At 41.3% G+C, this 21,973-nt stretch overlaps 1 protein-coding gene across 6 annotated transcripts in view; it reads left to right on the forward strand.

Moving 5' to 3' along the window:
* Positions 1–20,786, forward strand: part of KIAA0586 (KIAA0586 ortholog) — a 69,472-nt gene extending 48,686 nt beyond the window's left edge. For 5 of the 6 annotated variants that reach the window (XM_053945095.1, XM_053945094.1, XM_053945089.1 and 2 more), the window contains one exon: positions 20,441–20,786. In XM_053945095.1, coding sequence (XP_053801070.1) covers positions 20,441–20,586 — 146 coding nt within the window. In that variant the 3' untranslated portion in view covers positions 20,587–20,786. The remainder of the gene's footprint in view (positions 1–20,440) is intronic. The other variant, XM_053945092.1, reaches the window with a different exon arrangement.
* Positions 20,787–21,973: the final 1,187 nt, after the last annotated feature.

The raw sequence follows: 21,973 nt of genomic DNA on the forward strand, positions 1-21,973 counted from the left end.
TATCAGATGGCTCACTGACATCACTGAGTGAATGTATTTTACATTTGGGCAAGTCAGGAGATGCAGGGCTGCATTTCCCACAGAAGCTCTGGCTTTTCTCTAAGTAGCCATCAGCTTTTAGGTGCTCCAGGTGGTTTGGAATGCCAGTTCTCAGGGAGGTTTTGTTTATTCTGCATGTGTCCATAGGAGCTACACAATAGCCCATGCAGTAGAAAGCATGCATGTTAGTAATAAAGTGTGCATTCTGAATAATATCCCACATAAAATCCTCAGTAGCCACACTTGAGAGTCTCTACTGTGAATTCCTCTAAGTAAATACTGAGCTGTGTTATAGTACATTTGGAACAGGAGCTTTTAATTTCTTGGCTTTTGTAAATATTATTTATCTATTAACAAGTGTCATTTATATCTGTGGCTGCTTCTTTTCCCACTGAGTTACTTCAGTTATTTTTCAAACAAAATGTTAAACCAGAAGTTGGATTTTTCATAGCTTAAGGCAAAATCTTGTGTAAATTTGTCACTGTGGATGATGATGACCTGCTGTGGGTGTGTTCTGCTGCTTCAGGTTTGAGTCATGAGGAACCAAACAGCAGGAATTGCTGGAATTTCATGGGGCTGTGCACATCTTTGTAGCCATTCCCAAAAGATCTCTTCCAGGGAAATGCTCCTCTGGTCTCATACAGTTGTCATTTTTTCCCCTCACTTGTGCTAAAGGTGTGAAGAATAGTAACTACAAGCAGGTGAAGCACAGCTCTATTTGCTTTTTGGATTCTTAGAATGTAATTTGATTTTTTGAGGTGGCTAAATGAATTGAAATACAAGTGGTCAGATGGAGAAATTAAAAAAAACAAGACAACACAGTTCATACTTGAAGAAAACTGTACCAAGCAGTGTCACATTGCCCTGCAGTCTGAGGGTTTGCTGCTGAGTGCTGTGCTCAGGGAGAAGGGATTCTCCTCTAGAGGCCAGTTCCCACCATGTATTGCCAATCTTTCCCTTCTTGGCAATTTCCTTCAATTTCTGAGAAGCTGAGAGTTTGTTCTTCTCTTCCTGCAGCCCTCCTTAAGTGTCACAGCTCTCCCTGCTGCAGTGGCATTGCTGTGACCTTGCACTGAGGCTTTTGCCATGTGCAAAGGCAGGAAATTTCCATTTTTACCTTCCCTTGGTGCCTGTGTGCTGGTGCTGTGCACCCATCACGAAACCTGCACGGCTTTCTGTATCCTCACACCTCCCTCATCCATGCCAGCCTGCTGGGTGTGTGTTTGAGTGATCTCTGGAGGGAACCATTTTGCACTTTTCATACAGTAAAAAGAAAAAAGCCTCCCTTTTGAGAAGATCTTTGTGTTTAAATACATTTATTTTGCTGAATTTCAAGGTGTGTACCAAGCCTCTCCTCTGCTCTGAACACAGCAGCAGGGATTTTCAGTGAAATTCCAGCACCAGATGGGCTTTTTTTGTGCAGAAAGGGAAAGAAAAACTTCTTCAAAGTGACATGATCACTACTGAAAGCATTACTTCCTATGGTGACTGTCAAATATTTAGATTTTTTGCTTGTCTTTATTCACATTTTCTGGGGCTCAAAAGTAAGTATTTCAAAATGTCATCTGATTCCTTCTTCAAGCCTAGATTTTAAAGGATTCCAGGTGATCTAATCCAGTGACCTGTGGCACCCCTCTAAGTGTGTTGTATAGATCACAAGTTAAACTTCAGTTAAACTGCTATTTCAGTCATATATGGGGGCTGTAATGTGAAAATATTGAGGCTCCTGCCCCTTTTTCATGCAGATAAGCTGAAAACCTGTGACACTGCTGCACAGAGCACCCAATGTACATTTGGATTTTGAAATTTTTCATGGAGTCATGGAATCACAGACAGGTCTGGGTTGGAAAGGACCTTAAAGATCATCCAGTTCCATCCCTTCCACACCTTCCACTGTCCCAGGCTGCTCCAAGCCCCATCCACCCTGGCCTAGGACAATTCCAGGGATGCAGGGACCACCACAGCTCCTCTGGGAAATCTGTGCCAGGGCCTCACCACCCATAAAAAGAGTTTCATCCCAATATCTAAGTTAAATCTACCCTCCTTCAGCTTAAGGCTATTCCCCCTTTTCTTATCACTTGATATCCTTTTTATCTCAAAATATGATGTGGTGCCTAGTCCAGGTGCCTGCTGAGCTGCCTTCATCACATCACCCAGACACCAGAAGCATCAGAGGATCTTCTGTTCTGAAGTATATCATAAAAATGTACAGGATTTCACATCCAAATTAATTGGAATTTGTTTTTTAAAAAAATATTCATAATTACATTTACTTTTCAAACACTTGTGACAGCCTGGAACCAAAACAGCACAGTTCTACCATTGCAATTCTCTGTATTTTCCTTTTTTTCCCCTTCTTTTTACGTTTTTTGCAATTGTTTAATTGTTTGGGGTTTTTTTTGATATTTTGTTTCATTTCAGGAGTTTTGGTAGCTTGTGTCTCTAGTGACCAGGCATATCCTAGGCAGAATTCTCCTGAAAGGAAAGGCTACCTCTTGCTGCTGCATACCCACTCTTAGGAGTTGGAATGTACTAGCTGAAAGCTCTAAATTGCTATTTCCACTTTGGCAGCCTACCTTTGATCTCTCACCAGTTCCAGTTTTAGTTATATAAATCCATCTATTGTCAGCCTGTCTGGGGGTGAAGCTCCAGTGTGAGGCTTTTTCTTTTGTCGAAGACTCTCGTGGTGGTGAATCAGCTGGAGTTGCTGTGGATTGCAAACAGGGGATGGAATTGATAACAACTATTAAATACAAGTCTCTGATCTCCTGGACACTACCACACTTCTCCCCAGTCTGTGGAAGTTGTTGTGCCAGGACAGCTTTTCTCACAGCCTGTCTAGGATTTGTAAACATGCTGGGGTCTGACTGAAGCAGCTTTGTATTGAGGAATATGATTTGTATGCACTTCTACAAACTTACAGTAATTGCTGTTGCCTTCATTGTAAAGAGCAAAAAATAAACACACACAATAAACCCCTTTAATGGGCACTGATCCCACTGGCACTGATCTTGAGCAACTCTGAATAAAAGCAGATGGTGGCAGGCTGACTAGGCTGACCTGCTTTCCCCTTTCATGCAAACATTGCTTATATAAATGGGGGACACACACAAAAAATTAATGGGCTTGGGCAAGCCACCTAAGGACAGAGACTCCCCATGTACTTAATGCTTACATCAGCCCCAGGGCTGTTTCCAGTTAGTTCTTCTCTGGAGGGAGAAGTTTCTCACAAATTAGTGGTTCCACAGCTCTGAGCCCATGGTTTAACAAGAAAGAACTGATGTGCAACTAGAAAGTAAGCATGTTTAGCTGTTCTGTGGCCTGTGTGTTGTGGTGGGTCGTGGAAAAGAATCAGAACAGTCTCTCCTGAACCTGTTGCTCATTTGTAGGCAAATAATTGAGTCTGAAGTCCCTTTGCAAATCATCTGCTGTCATAATGTTGTGAAGAAGCATTTGATTTTTGTGGTCTTGTACTAGCTTAATTCACATGCCTATTTGTTAGCAGTGATGGTAAAAGAATCTAAATTGGGATTTCTGTTGTTCTAAAGGATCTGCCTCAGTGTGTCACTGCAACAAGATGTGACCAGAGGGCTGGAGCACCTCTGCTGTGGAGACAGGCTGAGAGAGCTGGCATCGTTCAGCCTGGAGAAGAGAAGGTTCCAGGGACACTTCACTGTGGTCTTCCACTACCTTAAAGGGGTCATAAAAAGGAGGGAGATGGACTTTTTATAGATAGAGAGTGACAAGACGAGGGGCAATGGTTTAAAACTGAAAAGAGTCAGGTTTAGGTTCGACGTGAAGAATGATTTTTTTGCTGTGAGGGTGCTGAGGCCCTGGCACAGGTTGCTCACAGAAGCTGTGGTTGCTCCATCCCTGGAGCTGTTCCAGGCCAGGTTGGGTGGGGCTGGAACAGCCTGGGATAGTGGAAAGTGTTCCTGCCCATATGACAGAGGTTTGGAACTGGATGATCTTTAAGGGTCCCTTCCAACCCAAATCATTTTGTGATTCCATGATTCAAAGAGCATTCCCTTTCCAGCAGGGCATTTGGTTGGAGTTACTGCATCCAGAATTACGCTGCAGCTTCTCACAGATTCCAGCCTACAAAGGCAGTTTTCTGAATAAAATATTTTTCCACTTCTCAGTCACTCTCTGTGTACAGCCTGGTGCATCCAGACCAACTGAGCTGTGTCAGGAACCATCCCGGGTCTCAGGCAGACCTGCTGCTGGCTGGGTTAGTTCAGCTGGCACACACACCACAGGATCTCCTAGGATGACCATCCTTACTTGGATTAACAGTCATTTAAGTAGGTCTCTTATCTCCCAGTTTTCTTTTTTTTTTTTTTTTTTTTTTTTTTTTATAAAAGGCATCAGTATCAGAGCAGGAAGTCTTGATGCTTTTGGGTGCTGGCAGCACATTGCCTGGATACTGTTTGGTGACAGGTGAAGACAAGGAGTATTGCAAACACATATTTCAACTTGGAGAAACATATATAGCACTGTGATAGGAGAAATGCAGGCTTTATGTCTTCAGCATGTGCTGAGTTGGTTACATTTTTCTGGTTGGTAGGGAAGGCAGATGTTGCCTTTTATAATTCAGTGGCTCGTGCAAGTCTGAGAGCAGCACAACAGAAGGAGCAGCTTCTGCTCTCCCCACTGTGCTGGGTTTGCTGAGCCCTGGGCAGAGGCAGCTGGACTCCCTTCAGCTTTACCTGTTCTTAAATTGCTCTCAACTCAGCTTTTTTAAGCTACATAAAAGCTGGAAGGAGCCAGCTGTTAGTGTGGGGGGTGAGTAGGAGAGAAATCCCCGAGACAAGAGTGTGTATGAGGTGAGTGATGAATGACTCACAAATTCTGACTGTCTGCTCCCAGACCTCTTCTACGAAACAGACAGAAGCTGTCATCCTCAGACGATAAATTTCATTTTCTTTTTCTTTTTTAATGCTTTGTAAATTTTTGGAACTGCTAAGGAGAGGCAAGGCACAGCTGTAAAGTTATGATGGGAACCAAAGTGGCCAATAAAGATGGATATTTAGACAATTCGTGTCCACAATCAAATTGTATTTTTAAAATTCTACTGCTTATTAGATTGTGAAAGGGCTTGACCTACAGGCACTTTTCCTGCTGGTGACCAGTGTTGTTACTAGGTACTTTATTTCTTGTTTTTCTACATGCTTGGGAGTAAACAGACCTTTGACTTCATGCACCAAAGAGAAGCCAGGTTTGTGCAGCTCCACCTTCTCAATACAGTGATACAAAGGCTGCTTATAATTAAATATAAATATAGGGTTCCTGAGCCCACAGGATTAATTTCTTAAGAATAGGAGCCCATGAAATTTTCAAATAAACCAACAGCATGGAGTAAATGTAATCTAGGATGTCTTCCAAATGAAAAACAGTATGTAAGTAGCAATAATGCTCCTGTGTGATAACATGCTGATTTTGAGAAATGCAGGCTGCCAAAGTAGCATTCTTGTTAAAAAATAGGGTAAGGACTGGTGAGTGAAGATTAAAGTTGTCATGCATGACCTGTTGCTCAGGGCTGAGGCTGCAGATGGGGCTGTGTTTTGTAACTCTGTGGAATAACATTTCCTAACATAAAGCTGGAGTAAAACCCTCTTCATCTTCCATGCAACTGATTCTGTAAGTGAAGTACAACAAATCCTCATCTCATCTCTGAAATACCACTTGCAAATGTGCTTTTGGTGACTGCCTTTGCAAGGAACAGTAGTAAATGATGGAGATGGGTTAAACTTTGTCTGTGGACTACTGTTCTCTGGTTTTTATCATAGTTCTGTCATTCAGGAGAGAAAAAAACCCTACACCTACAAAAACTTAAATTTAGACCCTTTGTATGTCCTGTCGTTCTGCTCTAATCTAAAACTTATGTTTAGCTTTTAAAGAAGGAAGAGCTGGTTTTAAGCACAGTTCTAAACAACCTGAGTGAAAGTTGTTGAGTGTGACACAAAATATGAAGCAGGTCTGTGAAATGCATTTTTTTCCCCCAGTGCTTTAGCTGCAGAGAAGTAACTGTTCCTCTTTGTGTACAGCATGACTTTGCCTTCCAGTTACTCTTTCTTTTTTTAATGTCATATAGGCATGTATTTTTAATACAAAATAATAAATCATCAACCAGATGTGAACAATGAAAATGTATCTCACCTTTTCTAGGTCTGGTAGAATTATGTTTATATTTTGGCTCAAAATTAGCCAGTCAAGGTGGCTTAGACTTATTAGGTTATCTGCTGCTCTCCATCCTAACTCAGGTTGTTACACTAAAGTAATAATCTCAGGGTTGCATATCATGACCTCATTTTAGGCACAGTGCATATTGCAAGAGTTAGGCAGAGCTGTGTTTGTTTAAAGACAGTAAAACAGCTGCAGTGTCTGTCCTTGTCAGGCCATTGTATCTTCAGGAGAAGTAAAAAGCACAGAATTCATTGCAAATTGCTTAATTTCTGACTTTTTTTTTTTTTAGTGTGTTTTTATTATCCTGAAACCATAATTACAGATCTTGAGAAAATTGTTTAATTTACTTAACAGCTGCCATTGTGCCCTGTTACATAAATCAGAGTTATAAATGGGAAATATTTACTAGTTTGAGTTACAGTGTAAATGCACGAGTGACTTCTCAGAAGCGCACGTTGCTTATTTCAGTAATTGGACCCGCTCCTAGACACAGCCAGGCAGGGATATTACACAGGGAATGCTTGTTTCTGAAGATGAAGCTTCCTTCCTGATTAAAAAGGAAAAAAAAAAAAAAAAGAGAAAAAGGGGGGAGCAGTTTCCTGTTGGAATCCTCACTTTGAGGGAGCCGTGCCCCCCCCTGCTCCAGCTGCCCTTTCTGTGCAGGCGTTCTCTGACAGACCATGTCCAAACCCCTTTTTATAGCAGCAATTGGGGTTTGCCTCTGCAGGCAGACCTGGGGTTTACAGAGGTTTCTGCTCCTCTCTCATCTGCTTTTAATGCAGGACTATGACTGCCAGTATCTCTGAGGTTTTCAGGCTTGATAAATAAAGGCTGTTCTGTTCCTAAGCTTCGGCATTTTCTGGTAACGACCTAACAGAGGGACTCAACCCAAAATTTCAGCTGCATGGAGAAAATGTGGTCTGACCTCGATATATATGATGTGAAAAATGAATAATAGCAGCACTGCAGGCAAAGTCTTCTCTTGCTATGATGTGACAGCCCAGCCCTGCAGTGGAGGGTTCAAGAATTTGGCTGTGCTTTTGGAAGTCAGCCCTGTGGTTCTGCCGGGGAGATGTTTTAGCTCAGAGGGAGCACAGCACACAATGGCTTTGTTGGCTCTGTGTTTATGGCAGGACACTGAAGTAAAACCTGGTTTTTCTACCTACAGTACGTGGTAGTTTGGTTTTTTTGGCCTTTTTTTGAAGTGAAGCCATGCTCAAAGGCTGGAGAACCACAGCAGCTGAAGGCAAGAACCACTTAAGGGGATGGTTAGGGCCTCTGAATCTCTGATTCATTAGTTCAGAGAGGGTTTTTTTACTTTCTTAAAGGACAAACTCCCTCTGTCATTCCAGAATCAGCCTGTTAAATAAGAGCCATACATTCAGACTGGGTTTAGATTAGGTATTAGGAAAAAAAAAATCTTCAGTGTGAGGGTGGTGAGGCCCTGACACAGGCTGCCCACAGAAGCTGTGGCTACCCCAACCATGGAAGTGTCCAAGGCCAGGTTGGACATTGGAGCTTGGAGCAACCTGGGATGGTGGAAGGTGTTAAGGAGTTAAAACAAGATGTTTTTTTAGGTTCCGTCCACCCCAAACCATTCTGTGATTTCATGATGTGTGGGACACTGATGTCACAAGGTATCCAGGACATCTCCAAGCCCAGGTCCTCAGTTGGGTTTCCAGGTGTGGCTTCCTTGGTGCCATCCAAGTGCTCACACTGGTGTGCAGCTCCACAGTGCAGGGCCTGCCAGAGGGAACAGTCTGAAGTATATGAAAAGAAAGTTCAGATGTTTTCAGTCTGAGAGTGAAATTGCAGAAGGCCCTTAGAGGTCTGAGTTATTGTGCAATCTCTGTAAGTAATTTGTAATCAAAATACCTTTGCACATGTCACTTTCATATTTCCTGTAATAAAACAGCAAGAGCAATTAAGATTTTGGACCATAATCTTCTACAAGCTTCTAAAAATGAGTGGGCTGGGGATTTTTTGAATCATGGCTGAAATAGGCAGTTTTAAAATTTTTGATTGCTTCAAAAAGGTTTGGTAATAGCTATTTTAATAGATTTTTTTAACTGTAGCCTGACAAAACTCTTATGTGGCAACATAATTGATCTGAAGTTTGCTTAAAAAAAAAACCTAAGTAAGAAACCAGAAGAACTCTTCACAAAACTGGAGGACATCTGTACTCTGGTAACCCAGCATGTGACCTGTTGGGCTTTATGCATTTCAAATCAAAAAGAATCAGTAAATATATTGCCATATGCATGCAAATATGTCTAATAACGCTCTGTGTATCTGTAATGTTGTTCTGCCACGGTTCAGAAAGTTGTCTCTGGTCTTGGCATTCCTCAGGAAACATTAGATTAATACAGCTGCCTTTGTCATAGATTTTTTTTTCCTTGTTTAAGTAGGTGTGTGAAGGCTGGTGCTACATAAATGAATTACACGGAAGACTTTGGAGGAAGAAGGGGCTTGTAAACGAGACTGAAATTAATGAATATGAGAATTAGAAATCAAAACTTTATGTTTAGTCTGAGGAGCAACAATTCCTTAAACCCTAACCACATGGCTGTTTCTTGTTTGCATCAACTCTGGTTGACTGTTATTGTCTTCTGTTAATTCTCTGGGGCAGTGGCCTGACTTTGTTGAATGAGCCAATTGTTTTCCTTTGTGTTGCCCATGAAGTGAGTCCCCATCTGGTTTGTATCAGACTGTTTTCACAGCCAACAACTGCTGCCTTTTCTATATCCTGACACTTAAGGGCCCCATGCTATCAAAGCATTGCTGTGATAGCCTGTCTGGCTGGGCCCATACAGCTGTGCCTTGCAGCTTGAAGCCATTACCCAAGTAATGGTAACTTAGAACTTGAACTGGCTCTTATTCCCATTGGTGTCGTGTGTACAGTGAACAGAATACATTTTTGTTGAACTCCTTGTTCCATTAAAAAAAAAAATTCTCTTGTTTGAGTTTATGCAATAGGTTCCTTTTTATTTTCCAGCACCTTCCTGTATCTACAGGCAGTTTTGTGTTCTTCTGAAATTAATGAATACAAGACAAGCAGTATTTAGTTAAGGCACTGTTGTTATTACTTTTATGGTGCATTAAAGCTCAATAAGTGGAAATTAAACAAGCAAATGATTCTTAATGAGGATTTTTCTTATCAGATTTAGAATAGGTTTCCAGAAAACTTTCTGTGTGTGATAAATGTAGGTTGTGTGAATAAAACTACACCTTGGATGCTCCACTACTCCCTTTCTAAGTAGCTCTCTAAAAATACAGAGCAATGCACAATGAGTCTGCATCAACCTGTTTGCTTCTCATCTGAAGGAACAGGGAATGATTGGAGAACTCTGTAATAGCAGAGTTAAAACTACATTGCAGTTTGCATTGCAGAATTAGTGAGAGAGGCCCCAGGCATGATCCAGACCCTTTCCAGGCTTCCAGCAATGTAGGAGACAGTCCTGTTGCAAGAGATTTTGCAACACGTGTATTCTATGCCTCCAAGATTTAAAAAAACCCCACTATTGCATTAAATAACAGTGACACTTAAATGTTGTGTTTAAAGAAAGATGATCTTTAAGCATTTGTTCTCTCCTGCTCTTGTGTAGGCAGCATAATGCTCAGTGACAGAGTAGTAACGAGGGAAAACATATTCCCCAACTTGGAGATGTATTGAATTTTAAGTGTATTCCAGACTGAGTTCTTCCCTGATATTTAAGAGGCAGAAAGAAAGAAAATAATGGATAACATTTCTTAAAATCCTGGTCTTATTGTAGCATGTGAGGGAAATTGCCAGAAAACAGATTGCTTTATCTGATGCTTGCAGAGAAAGTGTTCCTGAACTTGGGAGTGTGTTGTGTGTATAATGTGAATGAATTTGCTTCAGGTAACATATTGGGAGCCATTAAATTCCATGAGGCACAGGAGATAAGGCTTCCTTTGCCATTGTGCTTTTCCTGCTGGCACACGCTGGGTGTCATCATGTCAGATCAGGATTGTGCTGAATAATTGAGTCTGTGGCATTGGCAGGTGTGTGAAGGGTGGGCAAAAGCCACTTTCCTGAGGAGCTTTGTGTAATTGCTGTTCCTATAACAGCTCCTGAATTCAGGTGTGTGCTCTGTAATGATGCACAGAGCCACGTGTCTGTGCCCTTCACCTTAGAGGACTTTTCCAGCCTCAGTGGTTGGATAATTCCAAGTTGTGTCCATCATCACTGTGCTCCCACACATGCAGACTGGATTTCCATCTATGCTCCTTTGCAGTGCAGACCTCCTTGTATTTTGGCCAGGGATATTTAAACCCAGAGAACTGATAAATTATTTTCCCTCAGATGCCAACAAGCTCTGTTAGTCCTGCTCGTGACCTAAAGCACTGAGGGATGATCTGGGTGCTCACCAGGTTCGAGCTGGGAAGAGTCAAAGAGCTGCAGAGCTTCCTGAAGGAAATTGGTGCAGCCAGCATCCCAAATTTCAACTTGTGTGCGTGTGGCTGCAGCTTCAGAGGCAAAGAGCATCTGCCCAAATGAGAACCTCATGGAAAAGGGTCTGTCCAAGGCTCTGCTTGACACCAGCTCCAAGGGTTGTGCAGAGCTGCTCCTGACAAGAGCTGTTGGTTTCTCTGCTGCTGCTGGGAACTGTTCAGTGGCAGAGAATCCTTCGAGAGGCACGGTGCTGGTGGGAGCTGCAGTTCCCCTGTGTTTTGTACCACTTAGCACAGATGGAGGGGGTGTGGTATTATTAAAATCACTGATGTGGCTAAGAGAGAAGGTGGTGCACTGTGCTTAATGTGCAACATAAATGTAGAGCAATGCATTTCTCCAGCTCATTTATTCTACTCATTTAGAGCTCAGATTCACCCAAGTTTTGCAAAGGAATTTCGGTTTTACTCTTTCCCATGTAACAGGCCAAGGTTTTTGTATTTTTTTTTCTTTAAGGAGGAATTCTTATCTCTATTGCACAAAGTTTAATCATTTTAGATTTTAGCAAACTTTAAAATAGCACAAGATAAAATCATATATTTACTCTCAGGCCTTTCCAAGTTTCTGGTCCCAGGCATTAGATTGTGAAGGCAGAGTTACTTGTCATCACACTGAGTGCTCATTTCAAGAGCAGGTCAAAATAGGATCTGGACACAGACAGGACCAGAGGAAATGGTCTCAAGTTGCACCAAGGGAGGTTTAGATCGGATATTAAGAAAAATTTCTGCACTGAAAGGGTGGTCAGACATTGAAACAGGCTGCCCAGGGGAGTGCTGGAATCACCATTCCTGAAAATGTTAAAAAAATATGTTAGATGTGGTATTGGGAACATTGTTTAGGGATGAACATGGTGGTGGTGGGTTAATGGTTGGACTTGATGAAGTTAGAAGTGTTTTCTAACTTAAATGATTTTATGTTTCTATAACAATGAGCTCCCAGATTGTCCAGTAAAGACATCTAATGTTTTCCTTGTTTGAACATGTGCTTACTTAATCCTCTTTCTGAGCTGACAGAAAAGTTTTTTGCCTCTCTAAGCTTCCTAGAAATGCTTATTCCTACCCATTTTCCAAAGCACATTGATATCTACAAATGGTAAGACCTGCAGTGGCCACCCTCTACTGCTAAACAAAAGGCTGGCAAACATGTATTTTTTATAAATTTGTTTGTCCATGTACTAGAAATGTGCATGGAGATGTTCTGGAATTTATTAGACTGACCATTGGAAAATGCAAACTCTGTCGGGCTGGCTTTTGTTCTGTCTTGTTTTGTTTTGTTCCTGGGGAAAATGTTCATAATTTTCTTTTGAAAAGGTGTAATTACAAAAATTTGGGGTAATTGTGCTGTAGGTATAAGCATTTTTAATATGCCAGATGATGGTAATGGTAGTACAGTAATGGGAATCTTGGCAAACTGTTTCCACATGGGGAATCCCATGACTTTGTTAGTGAAAATCATCAAAACAAATCACAGGATCATGTGAATATTTAAGTATTCAGAGTAGAGAAATAAAGCTATTTTGCTTGTGGTCATCTAGAAAAACATTTTTTATTTGAAATTCTTTATACTGAGAATTCCTTATTTAATTTTTTATTATAAGAATGCATTTAGTGACTCCATTATATGCGAGGAGTGACTTGCAGTGAGAAAATTCTGCCCTGCAGCACTGCCCTTCAGGCAGAAAGTTTTCTCTTTTCTTTCTGATACCCATTCCCTGACTTTTCAGTCAAATCTGGGTGCAGATTGCAGCCATGGGATAAAACCTCCTTGCCCAGGAAATCCTCTTGCCTGTTTGAGGGAGAGCTCATTGAAGTCTCTCACTGAAATTTTTAGTGGTGAAAAGTAACTTGTGACTTCTTCCAGGGCTTCACTGAAACTTGTCCTCTGAGATTCCTAAGGATTTTTTTGGGTATTTGGTATCAGGGGATCTGGCAGGACAGCTTGGAATTGTCCAGTTCCATCCTCCTGTGATGGGCAGGGACACCTTCCACTATCCCCCCAAGATCCAACCTGGCCTTGGGCACTTCAAAGGATGGAGATCCACAGCCTCCCAGGGACATCCCACCTGCATTTTAGCTGTGAACTGGGAAGATGTTCATTTTCAGATCTTAATTGATGGTGAAACATCACTTGACTTTGGTCGCTCAACTTTAATTATTCATGTAAAAATATTTTTAATTGTTTTTCAATAAAAGGAGGCCATGTAACCTCTAAGAATTAAAAAGATGCTTTGATTTTTATTTCTTTTCTTTGCCACTCCCCAAGAAGGCTGTGAATGCTGCTATGTCTGGCACTGTGGCACGATGCAGATAAGCTGCAGGCAGTATTGCTGCAATTAATATCATTAAGATAGGAGGTCTCAGTGGAGCCAGTCCTACTGCTGGCTTTGCACTGACTGACTCTGCATCCTAAGGGAATTCAGCAGAACTTTATCTTAGAATTAAGTGTGAATTCCCACAATTGATTATTCCAGTTCCTTTTTTTTTTTTTAGCTTCTTTATTTTGTTTCGGATACAGGCATTAAAATATATTTTGGAGCCCCAAACATAAAGGCGTGAATAACAGAGCTGAATATATTCTAGAAATATGCTTTTGAAATTACCTTTCTGTCCACTTGCTGGTTAGATTGTGCATAAAATTAGAAGAAAAAAAATTGGTATGTAGGTGATATTTAGTTTTACTGAATAAGTAAAATATTAATTACACTATTAGATCTGCAGATTTTTAATTATCACTTGTCAAATTCTCCTGATTCCACCAGCTGTTTACCTAGGTTATCTCTTGTGGATTTAGGGATTACTCCTCCCCCTGGCCCTTGCACAAGATAGACATTTTCCTGGTGGTTTTTCAAAGACTCTGGACCAGTAAGAAACCAACTCCTTCTCCTTTTTTTTATTTTGAAATAAAAGTTGCAACTTCAATATTTGCCACAGAGCCTCATCTGAGTTTTCCTCAGGAAAATGGTTGCTGCCTAGAGAGAGCAGTGCTTAAATGTTAAACTATTTGCTCTGAGCCAACTGCACATCCAAAAATCACAGCCATCTGTATGGAAAAATCAAATTCACTTTTAATATTTCTTCTTAGTGTTAATAATTATTGTAGTTATTTGGAAATATCATTACATGTGTTTTGGAAGGGATTTGTGGGAAACAGCAGCAAGAGATGTGGCCAGGGAGTGAATTTGTTAAGGTGTGAGAGGTTCTACAGAGCAAAAGATGCCAGATCTAAAGGAGCAGAGTAGATTTTAGGCACCAAAAGGAAATATTTATTTAGTAAACTCTGCAATCTCATTTCTAGATGTTTTTGGAGCTGCTTTCTGTCTGCCCTTCCCTGCTGGTCTCTGTGTTAGGATTTTGAAAAATCTGGTTCTAGTTTATTTAATGTATTTCTAGTTTTTGTTCTGTTTAGTGTTGCTGTTGGTGGGAATATAGAGTGTTTTGGAAAAACCACTGAACCCTGAGCTCCAACTTGAGAGGAGGAGAAAACCATTTTCAAATATTCTGCTATGAAATATTTGTTAGCTGCTGAGCCTGGCCCCACCCTCCTTTACTGGCTGGGGATCTGCATTTATTTTCTTTTTGGAAATATTTATAGCTGGGCTATACATTGGGGGTTACACAAACAAACAGCAAAAGCACAGTGTGTGTATACACGTGTTTATTTTCTGTGTGCTTGTGTGCAGGGTTTTTGTAAGTACATGACACCAAGGGGAAGGTGGAATTTGCCAAGTTTAGGTCAGAACTTGAACTGAACTCATATTATATAGTTTTCTGTCTCCACTGGTGTCTGTGGCCCACTTATGGAAGTTTATGACTTGGCTGCAGCCTTTGAGAATGAAACCATGTTTTTTCAGCTCCAGCAGTAGACTCATGCTTTTAAATCCAGACATTTTTGGCTCAATTCCTCCAGATGTCTGTCCATTTCTGGAAAACAGCTCAAGTGTTTTAATTGTAAATGTACCCCTTTCATGTAACTCAGCCCTAGAAATTTGGCCTTGTTTTGCCTCGAGTCTTTTCTGTTTGTCATGAAACAGCTAAGTTGGGGCAGTGTGGGTTGGGGTGAAAAAAGAGAACTGCAGGCATTTGCTGGACATCTTGTTCTTGTTTTCTGTGTTTCTGTCCCAGTGGAAGGCAGAGCTTTCACCTGCAGCCAGGTAAATGGCAAAGCATTCACACAACACCAAGAGAGCCCCTGGCCTAAAAAGCACATTTCTGGCAGAGCTGAGAAAGGCCAACTTCTCCACAATAACCTAAACAAGCCCATGGACTCAAGGTGACAAGAGCAAGAAAAGCTCTGAAGGAGGAACTCTCATTTCTAATAAATGGAGAATAATTTTCCCAAAACTTTGGATTATTTGAGAACCTGTTGATGGTCCTGTTTATTCCTGAAAAGATTGTGTTCATTTAGTTCTATAACCTACCCACTTTCATCTTTATAAGCCATTGAATCCAGAAACATTCAATAGCCAGTATGCACAATACAGCTAAATGTGACTCTGAACTGGAAATGCTAAATATCATTATAATTAGCAGCATGACTGACATTGAAGTGTAATTTCTTTTTTCAGTGCAGCCTTCAGAATTACTTACATCAAAATATGGATGTTTCTTATCCAAGAATGTGTTAGCTAGCCCAGCAAGCCTGGAATAATTTTGATTTTGCCAAAAATGCCACTTCTTGGGTTGCTCTGCTTGGTAACTCACCTGCACAACCACATATGAAAGTGAGTGAATTTCAGTGTGGTACCACACAAACCCATGGAGACATGGCCAGGGCACATACTGGTCCAAAATGTACCTCACAGGTTTGCTTACAGGTAAAAGGAGCAGAGGAGAAAAGAGAGGAACAGATAAGAGAGGAGAGTTGAGGTGCAGATAAGAGAGGCTGACAGGCTGAGAGCTGGGGGTGTTTGACCTGGAGAAGACTCCAGGGAGACTTTAAAGGCCCTTCCAGTGTCTAAAGGAGCTCCAGGAGAGCTGGAGAGGGACTTTGGACAAGAGCCTGGACTGACAGAACAATGGACAGTGGCTTCAAACTGACAGAGGGCAGGGTTAGGCGAGATCTTAGAAAAAAATTCTTCCCTGTGAGGGTGGGGAGGCCCTGGAACAGGTTGCCCAGAGAAGCTGTAGCTGCCCCATCCAAGCAAGTGTTCCAGGACAGGCTGAATGGAGCCTGGAGCAATCTGGGATTGTGGAAGGTTCCCTGCCCATGGCAGGGGGTGGAACTGGATGGTCTTGAAGGTCCTTCCCAACCTAAACCATTGTGTGACTATAAAATGTTCCTAGTGCCAGTGCTTCTGTTACCTTTGAGCCTGTAGACATTTGTTCTTCTACTTAGCTTTAGCCATCAGTGTAAAGAATTTCTGACAACTCTCCCTTCTAATAGTCTTTATAACTGTATGCCAGATGTAAATCTTTTTATGTAGGGAAAAAGCAAAACGGGGAAATGACAGAAAAAACCAAGGCACGTTCAATGAAGATTTTAAGATGCTGAGTTAGATCTGCAGGTGCTGTGCTATCCCAGTGCTCAGAGCACTTGAGCTAATGCCATCTGGAGGAAGTTATTTGTTGGGACAGGACAGTGTTTGAAACTTTGAAGTCAGGAATAAACAAAGAAGAAGCAGCTGGAATCTGGCAGAAGAAGAAACAAGCCATTCCTATCAGCCCCTGCTATTAAAGGAATGAGAGCGCTGCACTGGAGTTGTTTTTACAATCTTGGAAGTTTATTCTTGCTCTTGAAGAGAGCTGCTTCAGTTGGGGAATAGAAGGAGGATTGTTTTGAAATTTTAGGAAGCAATATGTAGGTAATTACCGTAATTATACTTCTGGTTTTATACTGAAAAATAACCTGGGTCCTGATCCTTCAAACCCTCCCAATTTATTGCCTTGATGGCAAGAGATGATTTACAGGAGCATGGACAGACAGGGCAAGGGGGAATGGCTTCAAAATGAAAGAGAGTAGGTTTAGATTAGATACTGGAAAAAAATCCTGGACTGTGAGGGTGGTGGGACACTGGCACAGGGTGCCCAGAGGAGCTGTGGCTGCCCCATCCCTTGCATTGTTCCAGGCCAGGTTGGACATTGAGGCTTGGAGCAACCTGGGATAGTGGAAGGTGTCCCTGCCTTTGGCAGGGGTTGGAACTGGTTTGTCTTTAAGGTCCCTTCCAACCCAAACCATTTTGTGATCCCATGATTACAATTTCACTAGCAAGATATGGCCCTCTTTCATCCCCACAGAGTTTTAAAATAGTTTTATTTAATATATAGACACCCAGTCAGAGGAGTTAAAGCACATGGTTTTCATTTGGCTTAAAAGTCAGACTTGTTGAGTCTTTTTATTTTGCCAAATAGAAAAATTCAAAAAGAAAGATTTTAAACATTTTTCTTTGTTCTTGCTGTTGCTATATGGTGTGAGTAACCAAACCTCCTTTCAGTGTGGTTAATTCCTTTTTCCTTTGGCACACATTCATGACACCCTTTGTATATGGCATATTCTTAGTGTGACAGTACCTCTTAGAGAAAAACTCCCTTCACAGGTCACTGGATGGTTGACACACCATTAATTTTTATGCTTCTGTTAAACAAAGGTCTGGAAATTAAGCACTGGACATGAATTTGTTACAGAGTGCCAAGAACAGGAAAAATCTCTGATCTGAAATGTGACCTTTTCCATCAGTGGGTCACCAAGATGTTTTCAGTCACTGATGAGTTTCTACCAGCCAAGGACTCCCTTACCAAGAGTGTCAGTTTTCACAGTTCATAGGAATTCATTCTATTAGATGGTGACAATGAATTTGGAAAACTGGAGGTCACCTAAGGTCACACGCTCCATTCATTGGATTTTAACAAGGAAGATTTTTATCAATACACCTAACTACATGATTACAAAATTGTACTCCCAGAACCTCTAAAAAAGGAGGGGGGGGGGAAGCCATGAAGATTATCTGCCTGCTCACCCTTTTGTGCTTTGTAAAGGAAAAAAATTTCATTTCCATTTTTATAGTGTATCAAAAGATTTTAAACATTCTGGTAAGGAACTCAGTGTTAAAGAGGAAACCATCTTAATATTGGTTATGAGCTGCTCTCTGATGAGGGGAAGACATAAAATGGAATATCACATTATTAAAGAAGGAGCAGACCAGGGGCTATACAAGGATTTAAACCAGTCTGCCTCTATTTGTGTCTTTATTCCCAAACCCCTCCCTGGATGTGTATATAAAGTGTTTTATGCACTGTGTGTGCACGAGGTTACACTCAGCAAAAGGTAATAATGATAAAACACATGTGAGAGTAACTTGGTAGTTGTATTTTTGGGGCCAATGTAGAGTTTCAGGACTAGCAGCTTTCTATCCTGGGAAGTTACAGTCATGGAGCAGAATCTCCCATTTAACTGAAATAAGATATCCACAGTTTTTTCACAGTTAAAATGCTGAAAATGCATGTTCTGTATTTTCTGTGTGAATTTAAAAAAGTCAGAGACTTCAGATTTCTGCCATAAAAAAGGGCAGTGTTGACTTTGGGTATTTTTAAGTTAAAGATATTTTGATAGCTCAGGAACTGGTAAATTTTCTGTTGAGCATGTAGATGGAATTATTATTTTTAATTTTTTCTGTCTTTTAGCACTTTATAGTAAAATTGATCTGTAATATATCTGTAAAATATATTATAGGATGTGTTGGAGGAATGCAGACTAATATGATACTTTCTTTTAGCACTCCCAGAATCAAAGACTTGAGAAGTTCCGACAGAGCCTTGGAATAAGGGAATATTCCTTTCTTTTTTCCTTTCATTTTTTTCTTTTTTCCTTTTTTCCCCCTTTTTTTTAACAAACCTGAAAACAGCTGTTGAAACAATGACATCATGGAATGTGACATGAAGGTGGAAATTATTAAGAAAGTCAAGCTTTGAAAGCATCAAACTACATCTAGTGTTGGAGAGGGGCTTTAGTAGAGGATGATTTGCCAGGTTTCCTTGGGCATTGCCCAGTCACGTCTTCACTGTGTCATTTTCATGTCTGACCAAACAAACCCTTGGCTTTTCTTCTCAGCAGCCTTTTTGTATCACCCAAACACAGCTACAGACTGGAATCCCAAAATCCCAGAATGGTTTGGGTTGGAAGGGACTTTAAAGCCCATCTCCTTCCAACCCCCTGCCATGGGCATGGACCTTCCACTATCCAAGCCCTGTCCAACCTCACCTTGGGCACTTCCAGGGATCCAGGGGCAGCCACAGCTTCTCTGGGCACCCTGTGCCAGGGCTTCTCCACCCTCACAGCCAAGACCCTCTTCCCAATATTCCATCCAACTCTTTGTTAGTTTAAAGCCACTCCCCCTTGTTCCATCACTCCATACCCTTGTGGAAAATCCCTTTCCAGCTCTCTTCCACTTAGGTGCTGGAAGGCTGCTCTAAGATCTCCCCAAATCCTTTTCCTCTCCAGGTGATGTGCTGATTCCCTGAGGACACAAGAAATGCTCCTGTGCTCCTGCTGCCTTCCTGAATAGCAAGAGGCTGTGCTGGCACAGGTCACTGCCTGTCCTGCCTTTACTGTCTTTGGCCTCACTCATGTTTGATTTTCCAGGCTGTTGGCTGCTGTTCTATCAGGAAAATCACCAATGGAATTTTATTTTAGCAGTGGGGTTTTGTTTTAATTAGCCATTCGAAGTGTGCTTTGCTGCCAGTCAGGTGAATGCAGATGACTGCTTCAGTGACATAGTAGATAATTAACTGGGGTGAAAGAAAGCCTAACTTTTTTGTTTTATTGGGAAAGTAGTGTTTTAATTACCTAGTCTATCACAGAAGAAGGAAGAATTGTTACAGCTTATTGGAATAAGAACAAGCTCCAAGACTTTGCTGTTGTACATGGACTCAGATATGTTTGTTTTGCTTGTAGCTGCTGCACTTAAACACCCCCAGGACAACTGAAATCTCAAAATGCTCTTTCTGTGCTTGAGTGCCAGTGCAATTTCTCCTGAGTTCCTTAATTCTTTGTTTCTACCGTGATCCATGACTTCCTCTCCTTGCTCCATGAATTGATTCAGCTGGTCTCCTTCCTTTGGCTAAATACATTAACTTTTGCCCATGACTTTTCTATGGATCCCATTCCAATGCTGTGGAAAACACCAGAAGCACCAGTATAGATATTTGAAATTACTCTGGGCCTACTGGAGATTATAGATCCATGTGTGTGGGTGGTTGTATGTAAATATAACTCAGTGTATATATAAAACTCAACTCCTTCCAGTACTTAAAGGGCATCCAAAAATCTGGAAAGGGACTGACAGGACAAAGGGGAATGGCTTGAAACTAACAGAGAGTAAGGTTAAATTGGAGATTAGGAAGAAATTCTTCCCTGTGAGGGTGGTGGGGCCCTGGCACAGGTTGCCCAGAGGAGCTGTGGCTGCCCCTGGATCCCTGGAAGTGCTCCAGGCCAGGTTGGATGGGGCTTGGAGCACCCTGGGATAGTGGAAGGGACTTGGAATGAGGTGGTCTTGAAGGTCCCTTCTAACCCAAACCATTCTGGGATTCTGTGTGTGCACAGAAATTCATCCCTTTGTTTCCTGGTAAGGAGAGTTCTGCTGGCTAAAGCAGCAGCCTCTGAAGTGCCTCAGAACTGTGGGCAGCAGGGGTGTCTGTGTACCTGTATTTCCATGGAAAAATGGAGATGAGTTCAGCAGAGTTCAGTCATTTGTCACAGACAGCAAATAACGACTTTAATTTTCCTTTTTTTTTTTTTTTTTTTTTTTAGGAGAGGATGCTGCCCCTCACCTGAATCCACATCTTTCTGCAGCAAGGGTGTCAGTGCAGCTGCCTGGCACGAGCACAGATAATGAAACACAGAGTCTGAGCAGTGCACGTGAAGATTCTGATTCTTCAGGGACAGACACATTTTAAAGCTTAGGGCTGTTTATGGCAGTCTCTGTCTGAAGATGCTGTCTAGTGTGATAGTCTGGCTGTTCCATCAAAAAAACAGTCTTTCAGTACTGTTTATTTTCTACTATTTTTTTCTTATAATTTTGTTATTATTTTAAATGATTCTGTCTGTGAATATAGCAATTATTTTTAAGCAAATAAAATTCAGTTTTTTTCCAGAATCGTTGTGAGTTGAAGTTAATAAAGACCTTTTAAATATTTATTATTATATAGGTGAATGTGGAGGTGGTTGGTATTAAAATCCACTGCAAAAGCGTGTCTCACTTATGGAAAACCTCTTGGCTCAACATCACATCAGTACTGTCAAAATGTTGAGCCAAAGGGAAATGCATTTGGAACCAAAGTCTGCAAGAGAAATTTCTCTTTTTAGGCATCATCAGAGGTTGTTCATCCTTAGAAGACCACTATGACAAGCCAGTAATTCAAAACTGTGTGTGAAAAAGACCTCTAGAATTTGTATGTTTATTATGAAGAATTAATTTTTTTAGACTTATAAGATTTTCTCAGCATTTCATGTTTGTTTCCCTAAAGATTTTTTTCCCATCTTGAAGCCTGCGAATGAGAGACTGTGTAAGTAAGGCTATTTCTTTGCACTTTTAATGTAATTTTTTTTTCCTTCTCATGTGACAGAATCAATTCCTGCAGTCTCAGCCTTCAGAATCATGACAGTCTCAGCTGGGAATGCCACAGTAATGGTTAACAGCAGGAGTTGGACACAGTGCCACTCTCCCAGGGACTGCTCCACCTTTGTGGAGCCTCTGTCAGGACAAGGTGGTTGATCCAGGAGGAAGGTGGGATCACCCGTCCCAAACAGCATCCAAGCAAAGTGAAAAAGAGGAATTCGGATATGTTCCAGTAGAAAAACTGGGAAAGAAGCTGTTTTCTAAGCAGGACAAACACAGCTTTTTGCTCTGATCCTCATCATTTATGAGCGTTGCAGATACTGCAGTTGTTGCATGTACTCATAACCCTGAACAGTTCCCATTACTCTTATTTTCTGGAGCCTGCACTGATTTCTTCTCTCCTTAACAGAGAAATATTCAAAGTTCCTTTTGGCTTTATGTTGATCTCATTGACCACAAGGTTCAGTAAATTTGCTGCAGCCTCTGCAAGGGTAAATGGAAAAGAGAGAGAGCTTCAGCCTCCAAGATCAGTAATATCCCCAGGATTGAGCTTTCAAGGGTGTCTCTTAAGCACCTTGCAGAGTTTTGCTTCTCTGTTGTGACAGACACATAAATAGCAGATTTGGGTGGGGGTAAAAGAGTGTCAGGCTTTGTGCAAAATGAACATCACTTAAAAAAAAAAGGAAAAGCACAAGTGAGAATTACAGAGCCATGGAGTGGTGTAA

This window comes from Vidua chalybeata, chromosome 6 (genome assembly GCF_026979565.1).
Source record: "Vidua chalybeata isolate OUT-0048 chromosome 6, bVidCha1 merged haplotype, whole genome shotgun sequence".
Taxonomy (NCBI): Eukaryota; Metazoa; Chordata; class Aves; order Passeriformes; family Viduidae; genus Vidua; species Vidua chalybeata.